This window comes from Aureobasidium pullulans (genome assembly GCF_000721785.1).
Source record: "Aureobasidium pullulans EXF-150 unplaced genomic scaffold scaffold_31, whole genome shotgun sequence".
In the NCBI taxonomy this organism is placed as follows: domain Eukaryota; kingdom Fungi; phylum Ascomycota; class Dothideomycetes; order Dothideales; family Saccotheciaceae; genus Aureobasidium; species Aureobasidium pullulans.
Window position 1 is genome coordinate 258,185 of NW_021941051.1, and position 25,418 is coordinate 283,602.

General features: G+C 50.4%; 8 protein-coding genes across 8 annotated transcripts; 5 read left to right on the plus strand and 3 right to left on the minus strand.

The window, feature by feature from the left end:
• Positions 1–144: 144 nt before the first annotated feature.
• On the plus strand, positions 145–2,067 carry M438DRAFT_378111 (uncharacterized protein; the record flags this gene model as incomplete). Its single annotated transcript, XM_029908780.1, has 3 exons — positions 145–561; positions 637–1,773; positions 1,834–2,067. The coding sequence occupies 3 exons, from the start codon at positions 145–147 to the stop codon at positions 2,065–2,067; spliced, it is 1,788 nt and encodes a 595-aa protein (XP_029755859.1).
• A 1,057-nt stretch (positions 2,068–3,124) lies between these two features.
• M438DRAFT_359534 (uncharacterized protein) lies at positions 3,125–4,940 on the plus strand (the record flags this gene model as incomplete). Its single annotated transcript, XM_029907346.1, has 5 exons — positions 3,125–3,214; positions 3,413–3,637; positions 3,703–3,791; positions 3,871–4,367; positions 4,435–4,940. The coding sequence occupies 5 exons, from the start codon at positions 3,125–3,127 to the stop codon at positions 4,938–4,940; spliced, it is 1,407 nt and encodes a 468-aa protein (XP_029755860.1).
• Positions 4,941–4,956: 16 nt separating this feature from the next.
• On the minus strand, positions 4,957–12,692 carry M438DRAFT_400461 (uncharacterized protein). The gene is made up of 2 exons (XM_029909472.1): positions 7,790–12,692; positions 4,957–7,738 (listed from the first exon to the last, which is right to left on the minus strand). The coding sequence occupies exons 1-2, from the start codon at positions 12,470–12,472 to the stop codon at positions 5,156–5,158; spliced, it is 7,266 nt and encodes a 2,421-aa protein (XP_029755861.1). The 5' UTR covers positions 12,473–12,692; the 3' UTR covers positions 4,957–5,155.
• Positions 12,693–12,983: 291 nt separating this feature from the next.
• On the minus strand, positions 12,984–14,151 carry M438DRAFT_409394 (uncharacterized protein). Its single transcript, XM_029910014.1, has 2 exons — positions 13,766–14,151; positions 12,984–13,711 (listed from the first exon to the last, which is right to left on the minus strand). Exons 1-2 carry the CDS (start codon positions 13,913–13,915, stop codon positions 13,064–13,066), a joined length of 798 nt encoding a protein of 265 aa, XP_029755862.1. The 5' UTR covers positions 13,916–14,151; the 3' UTR covers positions 12,984–13,063.
• Positions 14,152–14,348: 197 nt separating this feature from the next.
• On the plus strand, positions 14,349–16,146 carry M438DRAFT_369356 (RNA polymerase I associated factor, A49-like protein; the record flags this gene model as incomplete). The annotated part of the gene is made up of 3 exons (XM_029908105.1): positions 14,349–14,478; positions 14,538–15,549; positions 15,608–16,146. The coding sequence occupies 3 exons, from the start codon at positions 14,349–14,351 to the stop codon at positions 15,774–15,776; spliced, it is 1,311 nt and encodes a 436-aa protein (XP_029755863.1). The 3' UTR covers positions 15,777–16,146.
• Positions 16,147–16,569: 423 nt separating this feature from the next.
• Positions 16,570–19,465, plus strand: M438DRAFT_409396 (beta-glucosidase-related glycosidase). Its single transcript, XM_029910015.1, has 4 exons — positions 16,570–16,999; positions 17,052–17,521; positions 17,572–17,629; positions 17,682–19,465. The coding sequence occupies exons 1-4, from the start codon at positions 16,873–16,875 to the stop codon at positions 19,322–19,324; spliced, it is 2,298 nt and encodes a 765-aa protein (XP_029755864.1). The 5' UTR covers positions 16,570–16,872; the 3' UTR covers positions 19,325–19,465.
• Positions 19,466–19,711: 246 nt separating this feature from the next.
• Positions 19,712–20,960, plus strand: M438DRAFT_283393 (uncharacterized protein; the record flags this gene model as incomplete). The annotated part of the gene is made up of 2 exons (XM_029901381.1): positions 19,712–19,777; positions 19,830–20,960. The coding sequence occupies 2 exons, from the start codon at positions 19,712–19,714 to the stop codon at positions 20,958–20,960; spliced, it is 1,197 nt and encodes a 398-aa protein (XP_029755865.1).
• Positions 20,961–21,684: 724 nt separating this feature from the next.
• On the minus strand, positions 21,685–22,043 carry M438DRAFT_339668 (uncharacterized protein; the record flags this gene model as incomplete). The annotated part of the gene is made up of 2 exons (XM_029904242.1): positions 21,685–21,857; positions 21,917–22,043. The coding sequence occupies 2 exons, from the start codon at positions 22,041–22,043 to the stop codon at positions 21,685–21,687; spliced, it is 300 nt and encodes a 99-aa protein (XP_029755866.1).
• Between the last annotated feature and the right edge of the window lie 3,375 nt (positions 22,044–25,418).

The window sequence follows — 25,418 nt, forward strand, 5'->3', positions numbered from 1 at the left end:
GACTAAACGCTAGACCGAAATCTCAGAATTGTGTGGAGTAGGCAGCCGTGTGGACTGACTCTGTCGATACTGCCTGGGTCGATAAATGGAGGCGCGCGCCGTTCTAAGGAAAGCTTCGCCCTTGCTATAGAAATCTTGTCGATGATGACGATCAAATTTGTTCTTTTACTCACAGCGCTTTACACGTCCCTGGTCGTGGCATTCTCTTTCAGCTCTTACGATGTTGGGTTCCAAGGCATTTTCCCTCGCCGGCACTATCACACAGTCGATTTTGAGCCTCCTGCGCTCAGGATAACACGATGGGATTCTCGATGCGATTATGGTAGTTTGTTCATTACACCCAGAGGACCGTGGGTCTCGGGCGCTGCGAGGGGTCCTGCCATCCTCGACGCGAAGGGCGAATTGATTTGGATGGATAACACTGTGTTTACACAATCGATGAACTTGAATGTGCAAACATACAAGGGAAAAGAATATTTGACGTTTTGGTCAAAGCGGGTAAAAACCAAGCGCGGAGAAACCTCCGTCAAAGCCAAGGAACCTAAAACCTCATACGTTATGGTAAGGTTTTATCCTTAACCTTCTGCCATCTCCTTCTTCATTCGCTACTTCGTAGACTAATACTTCATCTCCTAGCTTGACTCTTCCTACAAAGTTGCGTATAGGATTTTCCCACATGGCAAGGGACTCAAAGGAGATTCGCATGAACTCCGCATTACTCCACAAGGCACTGCCATTATACCCATCTACCACAAACGCCAAACCGACTGCACTTCACTCGGCCTAGGCAAAAGCTGCTGGATCCAAGATGGACTCTTCCAAGAAATCGACATTGAAACTGGAGCTCTGCTATTCGAATGGCGAGCAACCGACCACATAAGCATGAAAGATGTCTTCAGCACTCCAAACGCCAAAGATGGCTACGGCACTTCCAAAAAAGACGCTTTCGACTTCTTCCACATCAACGCCGTGGACAAAACCGATTCCGGCGACTACATAATCTCGGCAAGATATATGCACGCAATCCTCTGCGTAAGCGGATCCACAGGACAAATCCTCTGGCAACTCGGCGGCAAAAAGAATAATTTCACAGATCTGGATGAAGCGTTGGACTTTTCCTGGCAACATCACGTCACATGGCAAGGCAATAACACGATTTCTCTCTATGACAACCACGCCAATACTGTTTTGCACAGTCCCTCCATGTACAGCAAGGGCATGCTCATCCATCTCGACATGCACAATATGACAGCAACACTCAAACACAAATACATACACCCGGACAAAATCCTCAGTGTATCTCAAGGCTCCGTCCAAGTAATCCCTTCCACCAAAAACATTCTCGTAGGGTTTGGAAATTCTCCTGCTTTTGTGGAATATACGCATACCGGCACTGTACTCTGCAGTGCGCAATTCGCTCCCAAATTCGCTTTTGAACTTGTGGATTTCGGGCTGGTGAAATCTTATAGGGTTTTTAAGCATGAGTCTTGGGTGGGGAGACCTGATACGGTTCCGGATGTTAAGGTGGAGGGGAGGAAGGTGTATGTGAGTTGGAATGGGGCGACTGAGGTAAGAGGATGGAGGTTGGAGACAGCGAGGACGCAAGATGGCGGAGATGATGGGTTTGTGACAGTGCAAGAACTGCGGAAATATGGGTTTGAGACTTCGTTTTCTATCGAGGGGGTCGGCAAGTTTATCAGGATTGCGGCTTTGGACTCGAAAAACAGTGTCATGGCACGTTCGGCTATCATTCGCGTCAAGCCACGAAATATGGTAAGACGACTTTGTGCTTTTGTACTTTTCTTTTTTTCTGCTCTGACTAACATGTCACAGTCTCTGTTCTGGTCTCTTACGATTGTCGCGCTTTGCATCCTCATCTTCTACTCCATGTACCGCAAGATTCCCATCTCCCTTCGCACCAGCACAGCACGCCAATTTTCGAGACTGAGAAAAACTCTCACCGACTTCTCACTACGACTTCGATCTTCCAAAGCCCGTCCGAAAACCTGGATGAGCGACGAGGACGATCAAACCTCAGAAGCTGAACCCCTACTTCATATGGACTAAAGTCACGAGCGCGACAGTGAAACCTTGGAAGAGTTCTAGCTCAATGGAAGGCGACGAGCCGGGTCAAGGCATAGCAGCCTAGCTCGCAGGCGTCAAAGTATCTCAGCTGTCAGCTACAGCAGCCTCAGTTCTGCACAAATTCAAACACCCTTGCTTGTACCCTTAAGCTATCTTGTCTCTGCGCAAAAGGCACAACAGATACTCGTATACCGTGGCAGTATTACAGTATGCATGAAGACGCAAGAGAGAGGCCATGCGATAAAACATTGGCAGACCATGTTTAGCAAGCAGGACTATGCCCGAGCAGCCGGTGTATATCAAGCTTACCTTTGGTACTTTTCCCCATGTGTAAGCTTCTAGCAGATCTCGCGACGTCCAGAATTGCCAAGCTGCTGCAGCGCCACGCGGGTGGGACCTAGCATTGGTAGAAACATAACATCATTCCACCTTGGAGCTCCAGAGAGCAGATGTCAGTCAGCATCTTGCGGTACTCATGAGGGAAAACTCCAAGCCCAACTTTCATGGCTAAGTAGAAGTCACTCCATGGGGCATATTGACAGCGATATTTCCTGTCATGCTACACAATCTCGGCGCGAAAGTGCATGTATACCTACAATTTGACCCCGGTTGCTGGCGCATGCGCACCAATGTCTGTGATGTACTCTTCTGTATCTGCAGTGCAAGAGCAAGAATATCCAGCTGAAGCATGTATTGCTTCAGCTCCACATTAGAGGTGGCACTAGCAGATCGACCGCAGGATGTGGTTTCGGCAGCCGAAGGAACTCCTCGAAGAAATGCGGGTGTTGTTGGGTGTTTGATGCAAAATCTGTTGGGTCGATTCGTGGTGCAAGCGGAGATCGACAAACGAGAGCGGCGCCGCAGTTGTAGGTATATCTTCAAGATATACTAATGCATGCGCCGCTTACTGCAAGCAAGAGGATCGCATGCGACCATGTCAGAATCGCAACGGATCTATCATGTCATCTTCTTCCTCGCTCATATAAGCAAGCCATCGCCGCTAGATAAGCCAGACTTGTATTGATTGGCATGTATCTACATGGCTAAGCAAAATCAAATCGCAAGCCACAGTTCAGCCCATATGCACGATTCAGCTCTTCCTGGCTTGTACTCTAACATCCTGTCTGAAGTACGTAATTGACTCGAGTATCAACTTCGGCCAGGCTCAAGGCACCATGTGAGAAACCAATGCTTTCCACTTGTCATATGAATCACTCAACCTGGAAATAGATCATGTGTTGGAGGCGTTTTCTAGGTTCACAGAGCATGTATCCCAGTGATTTGCTTGTCGAAGTAGTGATTGAGCAAACGCTAAATAACGTGCCAGTCTCTAACCCCTGGGACATCTGCTATTTTTCTATTTTCTGTGCTGATCAAGAAAGCGACTTTCAAGAACAGCATCTGTTTCCCTCTCTGTACACTCATTTCAACAAACATGGAAAAGGAACAATTCGTCATGCAAAGTCTGAGATCGTTAAGCGATAGGGACATACCGAAGCGTTTCGATGGAGGAAAAACCAACGGCTGTGTCAAGTTCTTCGGCAACACCGCGGTAACAGAGAACATTATCCACTCGTGTGACATTTCTTGACATTTCTTGACATATGCATCTTACAGGCTGGCCGAATAGTTAGAGCAACCACTTCCTCGACGGTCAACGTGGTCAACTCTGTCTTGTACCTCTCACCATGGGGCGGTCTGAACCCGTAAGTCTTCTCTTATTCCCTCTTCTACCTGTGACCTTACCTTCCAATTTTCACTGCTCTCGCTGAGTACAAAATGCAGGATCGTGATAGCTAATATTCGCTGCCGCGACGCCCTGCTGTTTGGTATGGGTCTTGCTCTTGGTGGTGTAGGTATCGAAGCCACAGCCGACCTGATTCCACTGGACGTGGTCGAGCGTGCAGCCGACTTTCTCTTGGGAGGCACCGCCGCGGGAACAGTCGGAAAACTGCTTGTTTTCCAAGTTGTGGAAGAAGCGCTCGACGAAGGATTTGACAAAGGCAACGAAGTTGTGCGCAAGGGTGTGGGACCACGCGGTAAATCCTTAGCACCCGTGGGGGGCTCCACGACGCTGAAGAATCTATTCGTCAAGATCAAGACACCGTTTATGGGCGAGAAAGCTGTGGTCGAGATGCGCGGAGCGACAGAATTGGGATTACTGGGTTGTGATGTGACGAAAGCTTGGTTTGTCCCTTACCTGGAGAGCACCGGCCGAACTTGTCTCTTGAAGAGAAGCAGCAGCTTCGGTATCGCTCACATGCTTGGACCCGCCATTAGAGGTAAGAACAGAGCCCTAGAAAACTGCCTTCCGCTTCCAGGAACGATCTCGGATAGATTCGCTTACAGGTACAGGCGACTGGCACCTTGCCCTTAGTCTGTTGCAAGCTCTGCCTTCTTTAATCAGGCTCTCAACAATCGACTCTCCACTACCCGACAAAACACATGGACACCTGCTGATCGCGACAGTCGCGATTGCACCTTATCGTGGACTGTGGTCGCAAGCAAAATGCCCCAACAGTGCAAAGCTGATGCTCCGCCTACTCGACCAAGCATCGGGACTTGTGGTGCCCGTTAAGGACACGACACCGATTATTTCCTGGAGTGGCATTACAGTGAAGCAGATGCGGTCGGCGCCGAGTGGTAGTCAAAGTGTGAAGGACCAGTGCCAGCTTTGGTCGGAATTTATCAAAGAACACGTAGAGGTGGAGAGAATGCAAGGAGATTGGGAAAAGAAGTTGGTGGCAAGCATCAAGGCCATCGCAGCTAGCTGGAGCTATGACCAGGCTAAAGATGGTGAATGGTTGAACAACGTGGACCTGAATCGAGCAGGAATTGTAGCTTTTTACTATTGAGGCGTTGATTCAACCCCATGTTATTTTGTACTTAAGGACAGTTCTGTTGCACCCGGGATGGTAATTGCAATCCGAACACATGAAATGAATTTCTTCGTTTGATTGCTTTTCGCTCGCACAAAGCCCAAGCGCGACTTTCTCGAACCTTTTGGCTTTTGTCTCATCACCAAACTACAACTGCCATGGTCAAAGAAATAGAGGAAAAATGGAATCTACTACATCCCACTCCTTCTTCTCTTGCCATCATGTCCACCCAACGCATCATCGCCTCTCCTCTTCCTCTCGCTGCGATTTCCTCTTTCCTCATTGCCTCCTCCGTTACCTCCACGTCTACTACTTCCGTCTCCTCCATCATTGTTGCCTCCTCGTCTTCCACCACCATTGCCATTTCCATCATCTCTTCTGCCACCGCCATCGCCTCCGTTGCCAGCTCCAGAAGCACGACTTTCGCGTCTGTACCCCTCTTGTCCACGCTCATCACCTTCGTATCTACCTCCTCTACCGCCAGGATATCCAGAAGCAGCATCAGGGCCGGCGAAATTCTGAGGTGCCTGGGCAGCAGAAGATAATGTGGGTGTAGCAGGAGTGTTTCTTGCACCGTATCCACCATCTCTCTCGCCACCTCTAGAAGATCTGGAACTGCGATTGTTGCCTTGATGAGAGCGATAATCGTCGGATGGAGGAGGTTGATTGGGGTTGTTGGAATGGTTGGAATTGCCATGTCTGTCTCCACCATCGCCACGATGACGGCGATCCCTTTGCTCGCGATCTTCATGGCCTCTGCGGGATGAACCGCCTTCAGGACGAGAGGAAGCGGCGAAAGCATCACCCCTCATGGAAGGAGATGGCATAGCGGGCAATTGTGCAGGAGCCGGAGAAGGCAGGGCGGGTGCGGGCATCATGGCGGCGCTGTTTTGACGACCACCGGCACGTCCTCTTATGGATGCACCGTTTACATTTGCATTGGATGACTGCAAAGTATCATTGAGGCCTGCAAAACGGCGATCTTGGGCACCTCCGTTGCCGCCGCCGCCGCCGCCTCCTCGACGGTCACTCGCTGGACCGGCTGGTGCGCGGGAGGTGGCTGAAGGACCTGAAGGTGTGGAAGGGCCTGATGCGTTGCCCATGCGAGGTCCAGTTGGTGTGGAGACTTGCTGCTGTTCAATGTTTAAGTGTGCGAGACGAGTGGGGTGAACGCCGACCGTTTCGGGTACAGCAGAAGCTGGAGGTGGACCTGGTGGTGGTGGGGGAGGAGGGGGTATTGTTTGAGGCTGGTATTGCGATTGCGAAGATTGACGATCATGTGGAGGGCGTCTACCGCGACCATTATTGGGTTCCTGAGGGGCATGCTGGACATCCCGGGCATCACCAGGACGGACATTCGGAGCAGCTTGTGAGGTGTTGAAGTTGTTCCTAGGATTGTTACCGGCGAACCCTCTTGGACCAAGAGGTGGTCCTGAGGGAGGTTCAGGTGCTGCGCTCAAGCGACCATAGTTGGGATCTTGCATGCTGGCATCAACAGCCCTTCTAGGACCTGCTGGTTCAAACAATTCGCGGGCGGAAGGCTTGGCAGGGATATCAATGCGACCAGCTCTACCACTACGGTTCGCAGCGGGTCCAGTTGGTGGAGCTTCCTCGCGTTTCTCGACCTTTTCGGGCGGGCCGCGAGGTACATCACGAGATGTGAAAGGATTAGGATCAAGAGGCACTCTACGGGGTGGTTCTTCCATTCTTGCAGACGCCACTGGTTGTGGAAGATCAACAGGTCGCTTCGGCGACTGTGGTCTTGAGTCTCTCGCTCTTCGATCATCACGAGATGAATCCCTGGATCTGCGATCAACCAGTGGAGCATCTCCTGCAATCAATGCAAGACGCTCAGGATTGACGCTGACTGCAGGTTGTGGAGGTTGAGAAGAGTGTGGAGGTGCTCTACCCACTGGAGGTTCGCGGTCGTGTCTTTCTGCGCGTTCGACACGCTCGGCGCGATCGAGGCGATCAGGGCGGTCAAGACGTTCGGGCCTGTCGTATCCTGGGCGATCGAGAGGAGGAGCCATCGGACTAGGACCACCAGGATATCCTCTGCTTTCTTGGAGTAAGGTTCTTCCAGGGTGAGGTCGGTCCGGGCCATAAGGACCACGCTCAGGACCACGCTCAGGGCCACGTTCGGGAATACGCGGTTCTGGTGCTGCAAGAGGCGTTCCTCGACCGTAATGGTCACGTCTGTCGTCACGCGGAGGGTATTCTGGTGATCTTTGGCGACCTCTGCCGCCACGTGCTGCAAGAGGAGGAGAGGCGTCTCTTGGCACACCCGTCGGTGTCGCGCGCATGGCCTCGCTGGGTCTGTCGAGCCGTCCGTACTCTGAAGGATGACCACGTTCACGAGATTCATGTCTGGATGGCGGTAGGTGTCCGGGAGGGCCTCGTCCTGGTGCAGGTCTGTTAGGTGGCAACTCTGGCTTGCTAGGGAGAGAGTGTGGTGTTCTGGTGGGTGCAGTAGATGAAGGTCTTGAACCATTACGCTGTGAGGGCGTAGGTGCTCTTGACTGGCCTTCATTCGCTCTCGGCAGCGGCTTGAGGTCGGCCTTTCTCTCAGGTAATGTCTCGTGCTTCTTCTCAGCTGCGGCTGCCTTGTTCGAAGCGATCTTATCGTCATCGATCTCTCCATCTTCGGACTCGGCTTGCTGATTTTGAGCTGGAGGTGCCTTGAAAGGATGCGCGGTAGGATTGAGTGGTGTTGAAGTGCGAGAAGCCGGAGTCTCGGCTCGGGAAGGAATGGGTCTTGCGTTCGGGTCGGGTTTCTTGATAATGTTAGGTTTGTTGCTTGGTGGTGGCGGTGTTTCGGTACTCACTCCTGTAAATTTCTCCTTGGAAATCCAAGAAGACTGTCTCTTGCGGATGTCACCCAAGGTACTTGCTGCAGCAAGCTTGAGATCGGCTCTGCCGTTGTCCTTGCTCAGAGCAGTGACTGCATCCAAGATGATGTGACCCATCGGCTCGGCGACAGGGTATTGTTGAGCAACAGCCTTGAAGACGATAATGGCATTGCGGATATGCATGTACTCGCCAGAGTCCAAGCACATCTGGAAGGCAGTGGTAAGGTTTGAGTGCCACTTGTAAAGCAAGACACGATATTCTTCGTAGTTCAGGAAGGTCTGCGGTGTGTTGTCAGGGTTCAGCTTTCTTGCAAATCCAGTGAGTTGTCTCTTTGCTCCGAATGCATTCTTTTCGTATGCATTCTTATCGGCATGCCAGGATGACAACTCTTTCAAGACTTCGTTCAGGAAACGACCGAAGTTCTCGGACTCGCGAGGTGTGCATTGGAACATAAGAGAGGCGAGTTGGTTCTTGCGCAAAAGACGGTCCAGCAGATGCATAGTACGGAATCCAGGTGCGCCATTGTTGTGGAGGAACTTCAGCATCATGTATGTGTAGTGAGCATCCAGAGGGGAGTTTGTCATTCTCGGCAGGAAGCAATTTTGGAGGAGACTGGTGTGCAAAAGTTCAACCTTGTTATGGAAGTCGGTGAACCAGTGTTCCTTTTCTTTGTTGAGCCTGTTTCTAACTTGAGTGTAAGCGCCAATCTGGCTCTTCATCTCTTGGGTGAGCTTTTCTCTCAACTCAGAGATGGCCTTCTTGCGCTTCTCCTTGTCTTGCATACCCTTGCCACCGACATCGAGACGGTCGTTGTTGATCTGGGTGATGAGGTGAGATTGAGTAGCGAGTTCCTGGTCATAACTATTGGTGTTGACTAGGATGTCTTCAAGTCCGAGGGTCCAGAAAGTTACGTAGAAAGGAATGCTGATACTCTGTTCGAGTTTGTCGCCGAGAAGGTCACGCGTCTTCTCGATCAAGGGTGTCAAGACGGGGTGCCAGTGAGATTCAGGAGATGGCGTGGGAGTCGCGGTATCGACACCATTGGCATGCGCGACACTCTTCATCTCTGCATCGGACTCTGTGAGGGACAACATGGGCTTCTCATCGGTGGGTGGTGATGTGACTTCCTCACTCTTGACATCCTTCTCATCGACATCGGCCATGGTGACATCACCGTTCGCAGCAGCTGAATGGCTTGATCTTCTTGCTTGCTGTTCTGCTTTCTTGGCTGCATCGCTCTCAGCAATAGCATGAGCGATACTTGCGCGACCAATCATGAAAGCGATTGAGGGCTCGAGACCGAAGTCACCCATGAGGCTGACCGTGTCCGGAACGACAGCATCGAACTCCTCTGGCGATAGTGTGCACCTGAGAGTCTCAAGATATTGGTTGAAGACCTGATAAAGCTTGTCCATGTTGTTTCCGAGCACTTTGAGTGGTGCATCTTGGGTAGATTCGTGGTGAGCATACATCTGACTCTCTTGAGCGACTGAGATCAGAAGCTGTCCAGCAAGTCCAGGCTCCGTGAGTGCCTTGATCAGACGACGGGAGGGCTTCTCCATCTTGTGTCTTTCATCAAGAAGGGAGATAAGTGTTTGAGCCTTTAGGACAGGGCCACCAGCCATAGCAAGAACTTGAGACTCATTGAAGGTCATATCAGACTTGATACCAACCATCTCGGTGATGATCTGTTCGAGAACCTCAAGGTCGGTCGAGTTGCCAGCACGAAGCTCGTTAGTGACATACTGGAGAATAGGAGAAGGATCCATGGCAGAGTAGCGTTTGAAGATTGACCCGGCAAATGTGGAAAGCGCACGTAGCCAAGGACTGGTAAGCATACCATCGGCTTGTACACGGTTTCTGCCGCCGCCTCCAAGAGCATTCATCAGACACCAGGTCAAGACATCATATCCGAGCATGCTAAAGTAGCGAACACATTCCACGACAACGTCAATAAGATTGTCGTAGGATTCCATCTGGTGGATTGCGACTTGCATGACGATACCAGGAGAAGAAAAGGCAACTTTTGAAAGCGCCTTGCCCATAGCTCTGACATTGGTCTTACTGATACGCTTGAGGACGTCTTTGGTCTCGGCCTTAGTGAGGTCAAAGGCAGACTTAATGTCAGGATTACGAGAAGTGGTGCCGTAGTGCCACTCGGCGTAAATCGCGTAGCGGGTGCTGGTGGGGAAGAATTTGAGGAGCTCGAACATCTCGTTGACGTCGCCGGTGTTGTGCTTGGTCAAGCTGAGAGCAGGAACAAGCAGGCGCTTGCAAAGATCGATCCAGCGAGCGTAGTTGGTCTCTGAAGGATCGTCTGTCAAGCTCTTCTTGCCAATGCGAGTAAGTTTCATCAGGAGAGCAGAGTCTCTTCCAATCTTGACACCAGTCAAATTCAGGAAAGTGCTGCAAAGTTGGAAAACGTCGTCGACTGTCTGGCAAACGGGAACATTATCGACCCAGTCATCCCAGTAGAACTTGTATTCAACTGCATCACCATGATCAGGGCGGTCGAGATTTGCCCATCTCAGAGTCTTTGTCGGTGGTGCAGGTGTCAAGTTGAGCTGACCCTTTGGCTGACCAGAAGACTGAGGAGCAGATTCACCGAGATGAGGTCTAGCGTCATTCATGCCAGGTCTGTTGGCGAGCGGTCTTGCCGGTTCGTACACCTTTGTGAGCATGTGATGTAGGATGCGATGAATGTATTCAGGCAGCTCGTGAACAAGTTCCGTCAACCAAGGGAACCGGCCAAGGATGTACAATGCTTCAGGCAGACAACCAATGGCGAGAAGACTTTTGACCAAGGCGACCTTTTGGTTCGCAGGCTCCGGCAAGGCTTCCTTGTCGCCATCTTCTGTAGCAGCAGCATCGGCTTCAACTTTCGGAGTCGCACGGCCAGATGCAATGTCTCGAAGAGCACGACCACCAGCAGGAGCAGGGGCAGTGTCGTCAGCAAGAGCGCCAGCCATGGCCAGAGCATTGAGAGCGCCACCGCCAGGCTTCGCAGCCTTTTCTCTTTCGAGTTTCTCCTTCTCCAATCTCTCCTTTGTCTCGCCCATCTTCTCATCCGGAGGGTACAGATGGGGGTAGAGGTCTCTCAGTGAGATGAAGCCAATCTTGATGAGGAAAGCGGCGAGGTAGATGAGATTATCGGGGAGAACGTCGTGCTTGTCGCGGGCTGCTGAAGAGTAAAAGGCGAGTTTAAAACCGAGAAGTTGAGCAGCATCCGGGTTACCAGGAGGGACGACACAGCCAGTTTGACGCATCCATTTCCTGGCATTGTTCGTACGCAGACGACGAATCTTGTTCATCTCCTTGCCTCGAGCATCGAGTTCTGGCTCCAATTCGGTGTTGAGGAGGTCAGATACAGCAGCCGAGTCTTTGTTGGTAATGCGGAGAGCGCCAATGTCGAAAAAGGCATCCATACCCACGGTGCGAACCTTTTGCCAGAAGTCGACATCACGAGCTTCCTTGAGAGCGGCGAGTTGGGCACGCTGATCGGCAGAAGGACCCCATGATGCAGAATGGGGAAGAGCCCAGGCCGGTAGAGAAGAGAAGCCTTGGCCCTGAGTGTGGAAGCCTTCCGGGATGTGCTGTTCCGGCCACCACGAACTCGCGCGTAAGTATTTTATAAAGAAGCGGAAATTCTTGATCAAGAGATTGGCCATGACGTCCAGAGTGATATCCAAGACACGACCGACATCGAGATCGAAAGAACCGACGAGAGCCTTGATGCGTTGGAACGTGTCTTCGGCGATGAGATCGGATGTTGAACCAGCATTGGCGGCATTGAAGTATTCGGTGATAAGTTTCGAGTAACCCTCCGACTCTTCACGTAGCAGGTTGAAGTTGGCCTGGCGGTAGATGAGGTTGGTCGTCTTGCGGTTGCGAATGGTGGAGAAGGTGTTGCGCACAAGATTGAGTGCAGAGAGCGGCTCAATGTCGAGTTCGTTGCGGAGGAGATGGGACGAGAGGCCGGCGTGGTAGATGAGCGTCTTGAGAACGGGATTCTTCCAGTCGCCGTCGTCCAGCAAGGCCAGCGTGTCGGCAAAGACGGACTGCAGCTCGTCGGTCGGAGCGACATGTTTCAGCACTTCGGCGCATTCTCCAGCAGAAAGACGGCCGTCCAGTGTTGTCCTCAGCAGCTCTTGTATGACGAGGCTCGACACCATGTCCTTGTCTTCTGCCTGGTCCAGAGCGTCCAGCACTGATTGCTTTCCCCTTGCCTGCCATGCGCTCACAGCGTCGTCGGTCAAGTAGTCGTAAGCGTAGGGTGCCGGCGGTTCCTTAGGCGTCGGCGGATATTGCGGGAGTACAAGAGGAGGAGCCGGCGTGGCAGAAGGAGTCGAAGTCAGGGCAGGGCGTGTTGGCTCGACGGGTTGCTGGTGCTGCAGCGGTTGCGCATTCTGTTGCGGAGTGTGCGGGGGTTGGGCAGGCGAGCCTCTGGCCGACGAGGGTTGTGAGAAGTTGCCATGACGGTTGTGTGTTGGAGTCGAGTTGTTCGAGCGGTTTGCGTTGTTATTGCGGCCACCTCCACCTCCTCCACGGTTGTTGCGCTGGTTCTGCTGGGCGAGATTGAGGTTCTCTGGACGGTGTGGTGAGGCGCGCGACTGGTTGTCATCCTGCGGACGCTTTCTCTTTGCTTGACCAGGCGCCATGGCTACAAAGGATGGCGAGAGAGTCTATGTCGTAAACATGTGTTGTGAGTGTCGAGTGTTTGCTGCAATCCGAGAGCAAGAGTCGTGCTTTCTTGTGGGGTTGCGCCTTGGTTGAGCGCAGGGTCCAGGCAGTCCAAGTTTGTCGGTGTGATAGACACGTCAGTTCCTGTTGATGAAAGGCGTGGGCAAGTCGTCGATGGTTGCGCTCACGATTCGCTTGTCGCGCGTGCCTTTGTCATTCGTCAAACTCAAGCTTCATCCACTGCCGCCGCCAGCCAGCAACTGGAGGTCTGTGCTCAATACCATCAAGCGTCATTGTTCATCCACATCCTTCACTCTTACCTACTAGATATTCACTTCCACGTTTCGTATCAGTCATGGAACAATACATAGGTATGCTGAAACTATAAAATTCTGCTAAGATATTCATACACAAGTCGTTCTTCCATCATCCCCAGCTCCCATAGGATAATCAAATGCTATACCAAAACCATCGCTATGCCATTCAATACCAGTCAATCAATCAACAAGAGGCCGTTCAGTCAGGGCAGACCACATAAGTTCAGGTAGAGACCGCTCCGTCAGTGCAGGCTAAACAAGTCCTCCTGCCGCTCCTCCTGCCAGTCCCTTTGCCGTGCCAGTCACTCCATCCGTCTTCTTGGTCACTCCGTCAGCTCCGGCCTGTTTGGTTACTCCATCCAGGTTAGCTTGCTTGGTCGCCTTGTTGGTGACGTTACCCACATTGGCATTCTTCTTGATCGAGTCGGCTTGCTTTCCCATGTCGACTCCGGTTGACTTGGCCGGGTTGTCTTGCAGCTTCCTGGGCTTGCCATTCTGCTTGGGACTTCCTTCATCCTTGCCGTTCTGACCAGAGTGGTCGGGGTATTCCTGACGTGCACCACCCATGATGAAGTCGAGTCTTCCACCAGTGAGTGCATTGATCTTGTCGCCGATAGCATCACCCTGGGCTGCAGGAGACTCGCCCTTGTTGAACCACTTGAGGAGGTAATATCCACCCAGGCCCCACAGGAAGAAGAAGCATGCCGCAAGGGTGGTAAAGAAGACGGTCGGGAAGAGAATGACCAGGGCAACAATAACCATGAAGAGGGTGAATCCAATGGCAACGAGCAGGCCGACCAGCAGGGCAACGACGAGCGAGAAGATGAAGACGGTCAAGGTGAAGAGGATGAATAGGAACATGGGCGGGCCCGTCAGGGCAATGTTGGTGAGGAGAAAGGCCTGGCATGCTTGTTAGTGGGCTTCCGTGGTTGCGACCAGACTAGATCAACATACCGACAGCTTGGGGTTCTTGATGGCAAACTGCTGGAGCTTGGTCAGAAGCTCCTGACGGCGCTCTGGCGGGAAGACCGAGTCGACAATGGCCATGGCTTTGGTTGTTACCGTGTTTGCCAGGCCTTCAATGGTGCTCACAATGCCAGACATGGCGGAGAAGAAGGGAGCTCCGAAGTAGGTTGAGACTAGGAAAGGTAGATGACGGGAGAATGTCTCAGGTCTGTAGGAAGGAGTAGACCAGTGCTCTTGACTCTGTTGTTTCTCAGAGAAAGAATGAGAAGACACGACTTAGCTGTATTTTCACAGATTACAAGGCAGCTGCTTTGTACGCAACTCGAGACGGGCCAGACCGCGATTCACTTTGTAGACGGGAGGAAAGCAGGCTTTCTCCCTGTTTGTTGGCAGTCGCGCGCCCGCACACACGTCACAGCAGTAACTGCTTCAGCGTGCACAGACCAAGCTGCATGACTCTGGCCGGGCCTGAAGTCCGGAGATGGCGACTCGCTTTTGTAAAAAGTTTGGACGGGAAGGAACGACTGTGCAGTTCGAGTTGCGCATCAATCATTCACGCTCAGCAAACACAATGGCCGGACACGACGACAAGAAGAGGAAGAGGGCTGCCGAGGGAGTCGATGCCCCGAACAAAAAGGCTTCCAGCGCCGCCATCAACGTCCGCTTCCCAGCACCGCGCGACGAACTGTTTCCGGTCATCGGTATGCGCCTGTCAATCTCGAATACTCGGCACTGGACAATTGTCTGACTCTGTGTACAGCTGCCGCTCCCGGTCTCAATGTCCCCAGTGCGCCGTTCAAGCCCTTCGTCAAGGCCAACTCGACCAAGAAAGACAGCGACTCGCCCGCTCCTTCAACACACTCGCTCTTGCTGCACTCTTCATCACATGCTCGTCTCGACTTTACCGCCCAACAGCAGTCCACTTCAGACTTGACCCACTACGTCGCCGTCTACGATCCTCAATCCTCCTCCCTCCAGGTCCTCCCCGCCCACTCCGTCACTCTCCGTACCAACCTTCGCGCTGAAGCACAAGAAGTCGCTGCGCAGAACGCCGTGCGCACATTCGCCCAACAGCGCGAGGATCTGGGTCAGGCTTTCGGTACAAAGAAGGCCAAGAAGGCACTTGCTTCCAAGGTCGAAAACGCCATCACATCCAACGCCGACAGAAACCGTGTGGGAGGTAAGCTCGATAATGTCGAGTCTGCCGTCATGGACAGTGTCAAGGAGGCTTCGGACGCCATGCCCGCCAAACAGGCCCAGCAAGAAGAGATCCTGGCCTCGAAGCCCATTCCCAAGCCCAACCTCAACGCCACAGAGGCCGAGAACGTCTACCCCATTGGAACTCTTGTGCCTGCCGCCGACATGAAGGCTCTCACAGTCAAGGAATGGCAAGATACCGTTGCTGCTGGCGAGGACGTCAAGTTGACATCGAGATTTGTCGCTCACCGTATCGCTGCCATTGCCACACGCGACGATGTGCAGAGACTCAAGGCTTTGAAGTACCTTATGCTTCTGATCGAGTTCAATCTTGCACTCAAGCAAGGAAGAGGCGGCAAGAAGGTGCCACCGAGAGACCAGTTGAGGCAGAAGTTGGCAGAGTGGCCAGAGACTTTGATCGAGAGTGTGAGGAGGAAGTTTTCGGACAACAACGAGCTCAACAAGTGGCACATGGACAACCTGATCACACACATGGCCGCCATCTCGCTCTTTATCGATGGTTACAAGACCGACACACACGACCTGCGCGAGGACTTGCGCTTAGAGAACAAGCAGTACGTCCTCTCTTGCTTTTCCTACCCTTCAATCCCAACATGCTAATAATACCTGCAGAATGTCACAATACTTCATGGAGCTGGGCTGCAAGGTCAACAACCCAACAGAAAAGGAGCAGGCCGACTTCAAGATCCCCAACAAGGCTGTCGCTGCCCAACGCAGAGTCGCCAAGCTGAAGATTCCTCTCGACTTCCCCAAGGTCAGAATGATGCCTCGCAGAAGATGAGCGTCTTTCGATGAGAAGAGTCGTGTCTTGATAGCCTGTTCCGAGACGTGCAAGTCATCTAAAAGTACTGCCACAATTGATACCCCTTTAGCTTTCCATCCCTATCTTCTCTTATCTCATCAGCCATATTCAATGATATTTGACGGACGTCAACCTCATTTATCTTGGATTTGGAGTATGACCTTTGGTCAGGGTCGCACCTTTTACAGGTGCTTCCGACATCTCTAGCGACGTGGTGCTCTCACAACAGCGTGGATCTCCATTCTTGCATGTTCAGTAGATCTCCATCATATCTCTGCAGCATTTCGTCGTTTCAATCTACCATGATATGGATTGCTGTCGTTGATATGTCCGAAAACACATTTACAACCTCGTGATTTTGAATGTCGGCAAAAATTCAATGGGATCATTTTACGAAGTCTGAGAATCTCAAAAACAGGGCTATCTAGCGAACCATACACCCTATCGTATCGCAGAACTGTCAGGAAATACCGACAGAGTCGGGTATGCTGACCACTGATCCAGAAACCGAGAACCCCTAAGGTAACATCGTCGCCGACCTCGACAAAGCTTTGCCAGGGTGGCACTCCAAGCATTGATTGCGGCTCTTTCGGCTTTCTCTCCTTAGGCATCCGAAGACCTCCGAGAGCGGCCCCGCATTGCAACCTCACCCCACTTCCTTCGAGCGGAGTGCACACCTTCCCCAGCCTTCTCGCTTTCATCCACCTTCACCCTCTTGGATCGAGCACTTCTCTTCAAGCGTATGGTCGCCTCACATCCGCGTATGAAAAACCCAATGTATCATGGCGCATATCAAAGATAAGTCTCGCTCAATCAACGAGGCTGGAATGACTTCGAGGACCATGACACATCACGTCGGCCGATGGCGTGCCTGCAGTGGTGGCATCCGTCTAAGCCACTTCCATATTGATCGTCACCGCTATACCTCCCTTGACCTTCCATACCCTGGGAAACTCACCTTCGCCAAGATGTGGATGTAGTCTTGTTATGGGACATACATTTCCCGATGATGAGTATTTAACATGCTTGTCACGCCGCCGTTTGATGCTTGGTTCTACCATTGCCAACATTTATCATGAAGACTGTTCTTTCAGTCAACGCATTGTTGGCGTTAGCAGGTCCCGCTGCGGCTTACACTTCTTGGAGCTATACCAATGTGTCTGATCCTTATTATGGACAGAGTCCTCCAGTGTATCCTTCTCGTAAGTTACCTCGTTTCTCAGCTATGCGTCCTCGTCGCTGATGTTCGCCCAGCTGCCGGCAATGGATCAAGCAGTCCTCAATGGGCCAATGCCTATGCTCAAGCACGTAATCTCTTATCTCAGATGACACTTGAGGAGAAGGTCAATGTCACCCGCGGCTTCACTGGCACCTGCGTAGGCAACACCGGCGCTGTACCCCGTCTCGGTATCGAGCCAATGTGTCTTGCCGATGCACCTGATGGTATTCGTGGCCAAGAGTTCGTCAGTGCATTTCCTGCTGGCATTCACGTTGCCGCGACCTTCGACAAGGATCTGCTGTATGCGTATGGTCGTGCTTTGGGTGAGGAGTACCGTGGTAAGGGCATTAATATTGCTCTTGGACCCGTTGCAGGTCCGTTGGGAAGAGTTGCCAGAGGTGGTCGTAATTGGGAGGGTCTTTCGGCCGACCCTCACCTCGCTGGTGCGGGTATGGGAGCCATTACCAGAGGTATCCAAGATGTTGGCGTGATCGCCACTGCAAAAGTATGTGTCACAACGGGAAGAAGTGCAGAAACGTGCTGACCGGTTTTCAGCATTGGCTTCTGAACGAAGAAGAATTCCGTCGTAATCCAGCTGTCGGAGAAGGTGAAGGTAACCCACCATCAGTATCTTGTTCTGTTTGTCAGATGCTAACATAGAGCAGCAATGTCGTCCAATACCGACGATAGGACCCTTCATGAGCTCTACGCCTACCCTTTCATGGACTCGCTTCGCGAAAACGTTGGCGCTGTCATGTGCAGTTATCAGCGCGCCAACAACTCATACGGCTGCCAGAATTCGAAGCTGTTGAACGGTGTTCTCAAAACCGAGCTCGGCTTCCAAGGCTTCGTCATGTCTGATTGGGAGGCTCAGCACTCTGGTGTCGCGTCTGCAAACGCTGGTCTTGATTTGATCATGCCCGACGGAGACTTTTGGGGCGGCAATCTCACCAATGCTGTCAACAATGGCTCGGTAACTCTCGATCGTCTCGACGATATGGTGACTCGTCAATTAGCGTCCTTCTTCTACGTCGGTCAAGGCGACGGTTACCCTGCAGCAGCCGTGCACAGTAATCTTCAACTCCAAGAACCCGTCAACGTGCAAGAAGACCACTCGGACCTGATCAGAGAGATTGGGGCTGCAGGAACTGTGCTTGTCAAGAACGTGAACAGCACTTTGCCCCTCAAGAATCCTCGCTTCTTATCCATCTACGGATATGATGCTACCATAAAAGCAACCCCTTGGCAGAACCCATCCAGATACGGCGGTGGCTACGAAGTCAACTTCGGCTGGGATACCTTCAACGGCACGATGATCACTGGTGGAGGTTCAGGTGGCAGCACGCCTCCTTATGTGATCTCGCCTTTCCAAGCCATCCAGGAACGCATTGCCAAAGATAAAGGCACTCTTCGCTGGGACTTCTACTCCGAGAACCCTTCCCCACCCTACGTCAACACTGATGCCTGCCTCGTTTTCGTCAACGCCTACGCATCTGAGAGCTTCGACCGCACAACTTTGGCTGACGAGTTCAGCGATAACTTGATCAAGAACGTCGCCGCAAACTGCACAAACACCATCGCTGTAATTCACAGCGCTGGCATCCGTGTCGTAGAGTCCTGGATCGACCACCCCAACATCACAGCCGTCCTTTTCGCCGGTCTCCCTGGTCAGGAATCAGGTCACTCGCTAACTGATATCCTCTACGGCGATGTTTCACCCTCCGGCCGTCTCCCCTACACCGTCGCCAAAAAGGAAGAAGATTATGGTAATTTGCTCAATTCGACAATCTCCTTTGACCCTCATCCTCAGTCCAACTTTTCAGAGGGTGTGTATATCGACTACCGCCATTTCGACCGCTATAACATAACTCCCCGCTTCGAGTTCGGCTATGGACTTTCCTACTCGACCTTCAATTATTCGAGATTGCAGACTTCTAGACTCGCAGGTGGGAACTTGTCACCTCATCCTGACGCTGGGGTTGCAATAACACAAGGCGGACACCCTCAGCTCTGGGATGAACTCTTCGCAGTCTCGTTCGAGATTACGAATACCGGCGATGTGTTTGCGAATGAGATACCGCAATTGTATGTGGGGATTGCCGATGCGCCAAAGAAGCAACTGAGGGGGTTTGAGAGGGTGCCACTGCAGCCCGGGCAGAGCAAGAGGGTTAATTTGCCATTGACGAGGAGGGATCTTAGTGTGTGGGATGTGGTGGCTCAGCAGTGGAAGTTGCAGGCTGGGCAGTATGCTGTCTGGGTCGGAGCGAGTAGTAGGGACATCAAATTGGAGGGGTCAATCACTGTTTGATAGGGAGTAGATAGTCTTGAGATTTGGAAAGTTGTATATAGCACAGAAGAAAGTCGGGATCGCTCTTGCTACAACGAATACGGAATACGATGTCAACGTTTCGGCAAGAAGTCGGTATCGGCAAGACCTTCTCTTCTCAGCGGGCGCAGCTTCGCCTTGACATCTGCTCTGTTCTGCCATCACCAATCACCTTCATGCCTTTTTCTTTTTCGGTCGCACCCACCATCTCCGGAACATTCAATTCTGAGACTCTGGACAACATTCAGATCTGATAGAAGAAAGCGCACGCGTCTTGCCACTGATGGGCACAACTTTGACGTGGTCACCTCGCTTGCTTTGAATTACACGTTCCACTTGTACTCTTTCAGCCTGTACATCAGTCCCCTGATGAAGAGAGCGCCGCATCGAAAATCCCGTGCTGGTTGCGCGCAATGCAAGAAGATACACATCAAAGTTGGTGACACGACCCATCTGCCATGATCGCACGTCAGCTGACAAGCACAAGTGCAACGAAATCAAGCCGAGGTGTGGAAGATGCGATCGATTGGGTCTGGAGTGTGAATATAGGCCCGATCCGGCCACTTTGAAGCCCGAATCATCTATCTCGTCGGTAAATTCGACTTCTCGGCCAGTATCGCCAATCCCGCCAACGCTTTCGGTCACAAGCCAGCAGCCTCTATGCATGCTTGATTTGGAACTCTATCATCATTTTGTGTTTACATATAGCAGTAGCATGAGAAGCGACAAAGCTCATCGTGAAGAAGTTGGTCGGAAAGTCGTGGACATCTCTCACCAGCACAGCTACGTTCTACACAACTGCTTGGCTCTTTCTGCCCTGCATCTCTTCAAACAGAACCGTACCAAAACAGAGCTATGGGAGCGAGCATGTTATCTGCAAGGAATCGCTATCGAGCAGGTCCAACCCATTCTGATCAATATGACACAGGATGATAGCATTGCGGCTTTGATCTTCGCGAGCAATACGGCAGCATTCAGTCGCGCCGAGTACATGCTGAACCCCCATCAGCTGCAAGATAACACTGATCCCATCGATAAGATCATTGAGAGTTTTCAACTCAGCCGTGGTATCAACATGGTCGCCGCCAAATACTGGCCATACCTCAAACACACCTGGATCAATAGCAACATCCCAGATCTGGTAGATGATCAAGAAGAAGAGATGCGAAACTCGCTGAAGGACAAGTTCACGACATATCCATCCATCAATGCTCTCGCCTTGGGCCAGGAAGATCCGGAACGAAGTAAAGTCGCGCTCCAAACGGTCGACAAGACTTTCAGATATATCGCGCATCTGATGGACGATGGTTACAACTATCCGACACTGATATATCTGGTAGATGCTTGGTCTGTGACGCTACCGACAGTATATCGGGAAATGCTCGAGGAGAGGAAGCCAGTCGCACTTGTCATTCTGGCTTATTATGCTGTCCTTATCTCACTGACTCCGGAAGTTTGGCATTTGGATGGCTGGCCCACTCTTCTCATCAACAGGATTGCTGATATTCTCGGTCTGGAATGGTCGGAGTTCTTACGCTGGCCGCAAGAGATAATCTTCGGAGGAGACCGATCACATCAAACTGCTCCAAAAGCCTCACTCATTGATCGGACCAATTAACGGTGTTCGTAATCCAACATGAAACCTGTGATCGAGGAGAGGTCTGGCTCGGCTCTGGTTCTCATCTGGAAATTGTGACGCCGAGGCATTCTTCACCAACACGCGCGGCATATACAACTCGTGTTAGCGTTCTCGAAATCGAAGAATCCGTCTCGTACCAAAAAAGCTGCAATCACGCTATCGACATAATATATTTTTCCATGTCGTGCCGCGCGGAAGGCGCTTCTCGGCTAACCGTGCCGCATTAACGAACCGCGTCAAAAGTCGCCAATAACATATCTTGTGTAGCTGTCACAAAGAATGCAACCTGCTTTTGACAGTCCAACATAGCACAATGTCAAACACCATGTTGGCTTCTGCAACTTGCATTAACGGCTTAGATACTGATGGACCTCCAACAAATCCAACGAGAAGACTTGACCTTATAATGGAGCAATGCCGTACTTCAGAGACGACCGGATACAGTTTTCTCAATACTTGTGTAATAGTCCATTCAAAGCAGATAACATCTAGATCGAACACAAGACCAACAAAGACAAAGCACTTTGCATATACTTCCAATCTTGATGGATCAAATCATGGATGCGTTTGATGAAACGAAGTTTCTGATAACATATATTTCTGCAGTAAAGATAGTGATATTGACGGCCGTCAAGCAACAAGTTGCGATAGGTTGTGCGCAGCGTCCCACGCTTCCCACGTCACAGTTCCTCCTCGTGACAGTCTAGTTCTCAATGACTCTGGTGCTCTTGGGAATGCAGCTCTTGCACTCATCAAAGTTAGCTGCGGTGCCGGCTGCAGAACCGACGCAACTCAAGTCAGCGATGGGGTTGGCACCGAGTTCGGCAGCGGCGGCAGCACAACTGCCACCGGTGCTGGCGAGGTGCAAGACACACTCTGGGTATTGCATCAGCATGTTATATCCCTGAGTACTGTGGAACGGATTGTATACTCACTGGCTAGGTTGCTCTTGGTGCAACCGGGAGGAAGGGAGATCAGGACCTGGGGCTGAGCAGCCTCCTCGACTGGAGCAGCGAAAGCGGTGGCGGCCATGGCCAGAGCGGCGACGATGGTGAATTGCATGTTTGCGGTTGTTCTGAGGGGGAAGTTGGATTTTGGTGAAGTAGGAGCTGATGATTGATGCAGAGGATGTGAGTTGATGATAGTAGAAGCAATATTGGCATTCGTGACCCTTTTTATATCCCTTCGAGGCACCTGAGTGACTTAGTCCTTTGGAAATCGCTAGAGATGGTCAGTCTTCAGCTCTGCTGCCTGCATCCTTCTCAACATGGAGTCGTACTAATGATCCTCCAAAGCATGTGTTCTTACTATTGATCCTTCTCAACATGACGTCTGTCCTCTTCTGAGTTCTCTACCATCAATCCTACGCAGTGCTCAACGATCCAGTGCAAGGACATCGGAGTGCTGAGGGATTGTGTTGTGCAACGTGATGTAACGGTTGCTGATGTGTATTACCGATGACTTTCGAGCTAAATCCTTGATGACCTACGTTTGCACTGCGATTTGCGTTGTGTCGATCAAAACTGAGGAAGTCAGCTGCTATACGAGGTGTTGTCCGAGGTCGGATTCTGATAGTCGACAGTTACACGACTCGACAAATAACTAATGATCCTTGGGTCCTGCACGACTCATCTACGCTCATACCCTCGAGCAGGTTTTACATAATCCTCGTCACGAGGTGTGACCGGTCGTCTTTCTCGATGCTACTTGTGCAACTAGATGTTTCTGTTAGTCGTAGCAACGAGACGCTGTCGATCAACGCTCTGAGGATTGTGATTCAGTAGAGGAACACATTTAGCGATGTTCCTGAGTGATGACTCGCAAATAGCGCATTCGGCCTGATGGTCACTCAGAGGAAACACTATAGAAACTCTGTTTAAGTGGCCCCCTCAATGCATTTGTTCCCTGCGTTACAAAGGCGGGTTTGCCACCCACTAGGGTCTCGCGTCTCGGTGAGACAGACATTGTCAAGACAATTTATCGCGCTCAGCCGCATTCAATCCAGGACGAGTGTCGGCGACTGTTGCAAGTGGTTTCCGGGCATTGTCGCATTGTCGCATTGTCGCATTGTCGCTTGCCTGATTTAAAGGGCTTGAGAGATTTATATGAGAACTGGAGCAATACGAAGACACGAAGATCACCATCTTCGATATTGCGATGGCACGAATCGTGATTGGACGTTTTGACAAATGCAGTGTTTGGTATATGAGTGGGACGATCAGTTTCGTGTATATGCAGCTTTTGCTAAACGTCGCTTTCCTCCTTGGTGACAGAGACTAATCAAATAAGCATGCGAACTCCTGAGCTTGTTGAAGCTTAGTCTCATGTTGATGGTTCGTGCAATACGAATCCTGATCCTTCGTGAGTCGTGACTCGTAAGTCCTAGCGGCCGTAACAACAACACGCTACATCCTGCCGAGATTGGACCGCCTGACACTCTCCATTTTTGTCCTTATTCCACCCTGTTCCCACTTCCAACACGCCTACGGTCCTTACACAACCACTTACTCTCGTCTTGCAACTCGATCCAAACAACAACATTTCATCAACAAGAACATGGGTTGTGGAAGCTCCAAACCAGAATACAGCGACAACAACATGCCTGCACAACCTGTTCAAGGCAATCCGTCTCAGGGGTACACGGCTCCTCAACAAGCACCCATGTATCAGCAACAGCCACAAAAGAAAGGCGGTTGGAAGAAAAAAGCGACGAACCTGGGTCTCCTCAGTACGATGCTCGGCTAGTAGTGTTCCGGATGCTTAAGAAGAGCGAAAACAGAGGTACGTATACACTTGCTTGGTTCTCTCATGATTATGGTTCTGATTAATGGTTTATCAGGAAGATGTACAGAATTCACTTACTCTCCTTAGCTGTCCGACAGATATCTGCCCATGTACAGAGAACACTTCTATTCTTCAAGGTTCTAGTAGTTAAGAGAGACAAATTTCAAGATCACGTCAAGATGTTATAGTAGTCTTGTTTGAAAGTACATAAGGGATTGAATTTGTTCACTCAAAATTGAGCCTTAAGGGACTGTTTGCTCGTTTGCGTCTGTTAATTACATTCTTCTTATACCTACGAGTATATATCAAATACGAAACGTTCACTAAACAATATAATACTTAGCTTCTAACATTATGAGAATGATTACTGTTTAGCTCGCTAGCCTTAGATAGTATTAAGCAAATATATTATTATAACTCTTATGCCTAGCTTAAGTGATTAACTCGACAGCCTAGCGACTTAGCTCCTTCTAATCTAGACTAGGATTATCTACTCTTTATACTTACTACTTCTATTTATTTACCTAACATAAAATTGTAGGCTTTAGTTTTCTTAGGTACTACTTCTATGCTCGCTCTACTAGCTAGAAATTGGACGACTTATGCCCTCGCTACTTCCTCTAACATAACTTATACTAGCACCACTATAACTACTTCGATCTATTTAACTACTAAGATTAGTACTAAGATAGTTTACCTTAAGGAAGGCAAAAACACTACTACCTTAAGTGCCGAGCTTTTTACTATAATAGTTACTCTATCGCCTACCTATGTCCTTCCTTCTAATAGGGTTAGGCCTATCCTAACTCTTCTACTAACTATTCCTAATGATTATGATTTAAACGACTTTAGACATCTAACGCCCTAGGATTTAGGTTCTAGCTCTATAATACACTACATCTAGCTAGCTAATCTAGGTATACTAAGCTCCATTCTATAATGGCGTAAGCTATATATTAAGCCTTAAGTAGTAGCGCTAATCTTATGTATAGGATCCTATAATGCCTAGCTAATAGGACGCCTAGGGGGCAACTATCCCTAAGACGATTTTAGTTAGTATAGGGTTAGGGTTTTACGAGTTTAGTATTTAGACTACTATAGATATATCTATATCTAAAGGACGAGTCTACCTACTTACTTCCTAGGGTCCATTTTAGCTTAATATAGTATAGTAATCTACGAGTAGCTACTCGTACTATACGAGCTCCTCTACGTTTAACCTATTCTACTTCTTAGCTTAACTATGTTATATATCTAAAGAGACCCTAAAGAAATCTCTACTAATACGCTACTAATTAGAGAGGCCTTCTTACTAATAACTAGTTAGTCTTTCTTCTAGAATTACTTGACTTAAAAGCCTAGAAAACTAGTATAAACTACGTTATCTAGATCGTCCTACTTATAGTTATTTTAAAAGGCCTACTTAGGGGAAAGAGACTAGGAATACTAAGGCTTAACGCTCTACTATCCTAAATATTATCCCTTAGATATAATATTCTAGTATAGACGATACTAGCGTTCTATAGATCTTTTAGTTTCCTAATAGGGCTATCTTAGCTAAAGGAAAATAACTCCCTTCCTTCTTAAGTAAAGGACATTATATAGAATAGAGTAAAGTCCTTTTTAAAGCGCGCTATAGTATACTAGCTAGTC

Bases quoted from the DNA above. Each gene is read 5' to 3' on its own strand.
- M438DRAFT_409394 (XM_029910014.1), bottom strand. From the start codon at position 13,915: ATGTCTGGCATTGTGAGCACCATTGAAGGCCTGGCAAACACGGTAACA. The intron at 13,712-13,765 runs GTATGTTGATCT...CAAGCATGCCAG, and splicing joins TCAAGAACCCCAAGCTGTCG to GCCTTTCTCCTCACCAACAT.
- M438DRAFT_409396 (XM_029910015.1), top strand. From the start codon at position 16,873: ATGAAGACTGTTCTTTCAGTCAACGCATTGTTGGCGTTAGCAGGTCCC. The intron at 17,000-17,051 runs GTAAGTTACCTC...ATGTTCGCCCAG, and splicing joins TCCTCCAGTGTATCCTTCTC to CTGCCGGCAATGGATCAAGC. The intron at 17,522-17,571 runs GTATGTGTCACA...ACCGGTTTTCAG, and splicing joins GCGTGATCGCCACTGCAAAA to CATTGGCTTCTGAACGAAGA.
- M438DRAFT_400461 (XM_029909472.1), bottom strand. From the start codon at position 12,472: ATGGCGCCTGGTCAAGCAAAGAGAAAGCGTCCGCAGGATGACAACCAG. The intron at 7,739-7,789 runs GTGAGTACCGAA...AACATTATCAAG, and splicing joins CCAAGGAGAAATTTACAGGA to AAACCCGACCCGAACGCAAG.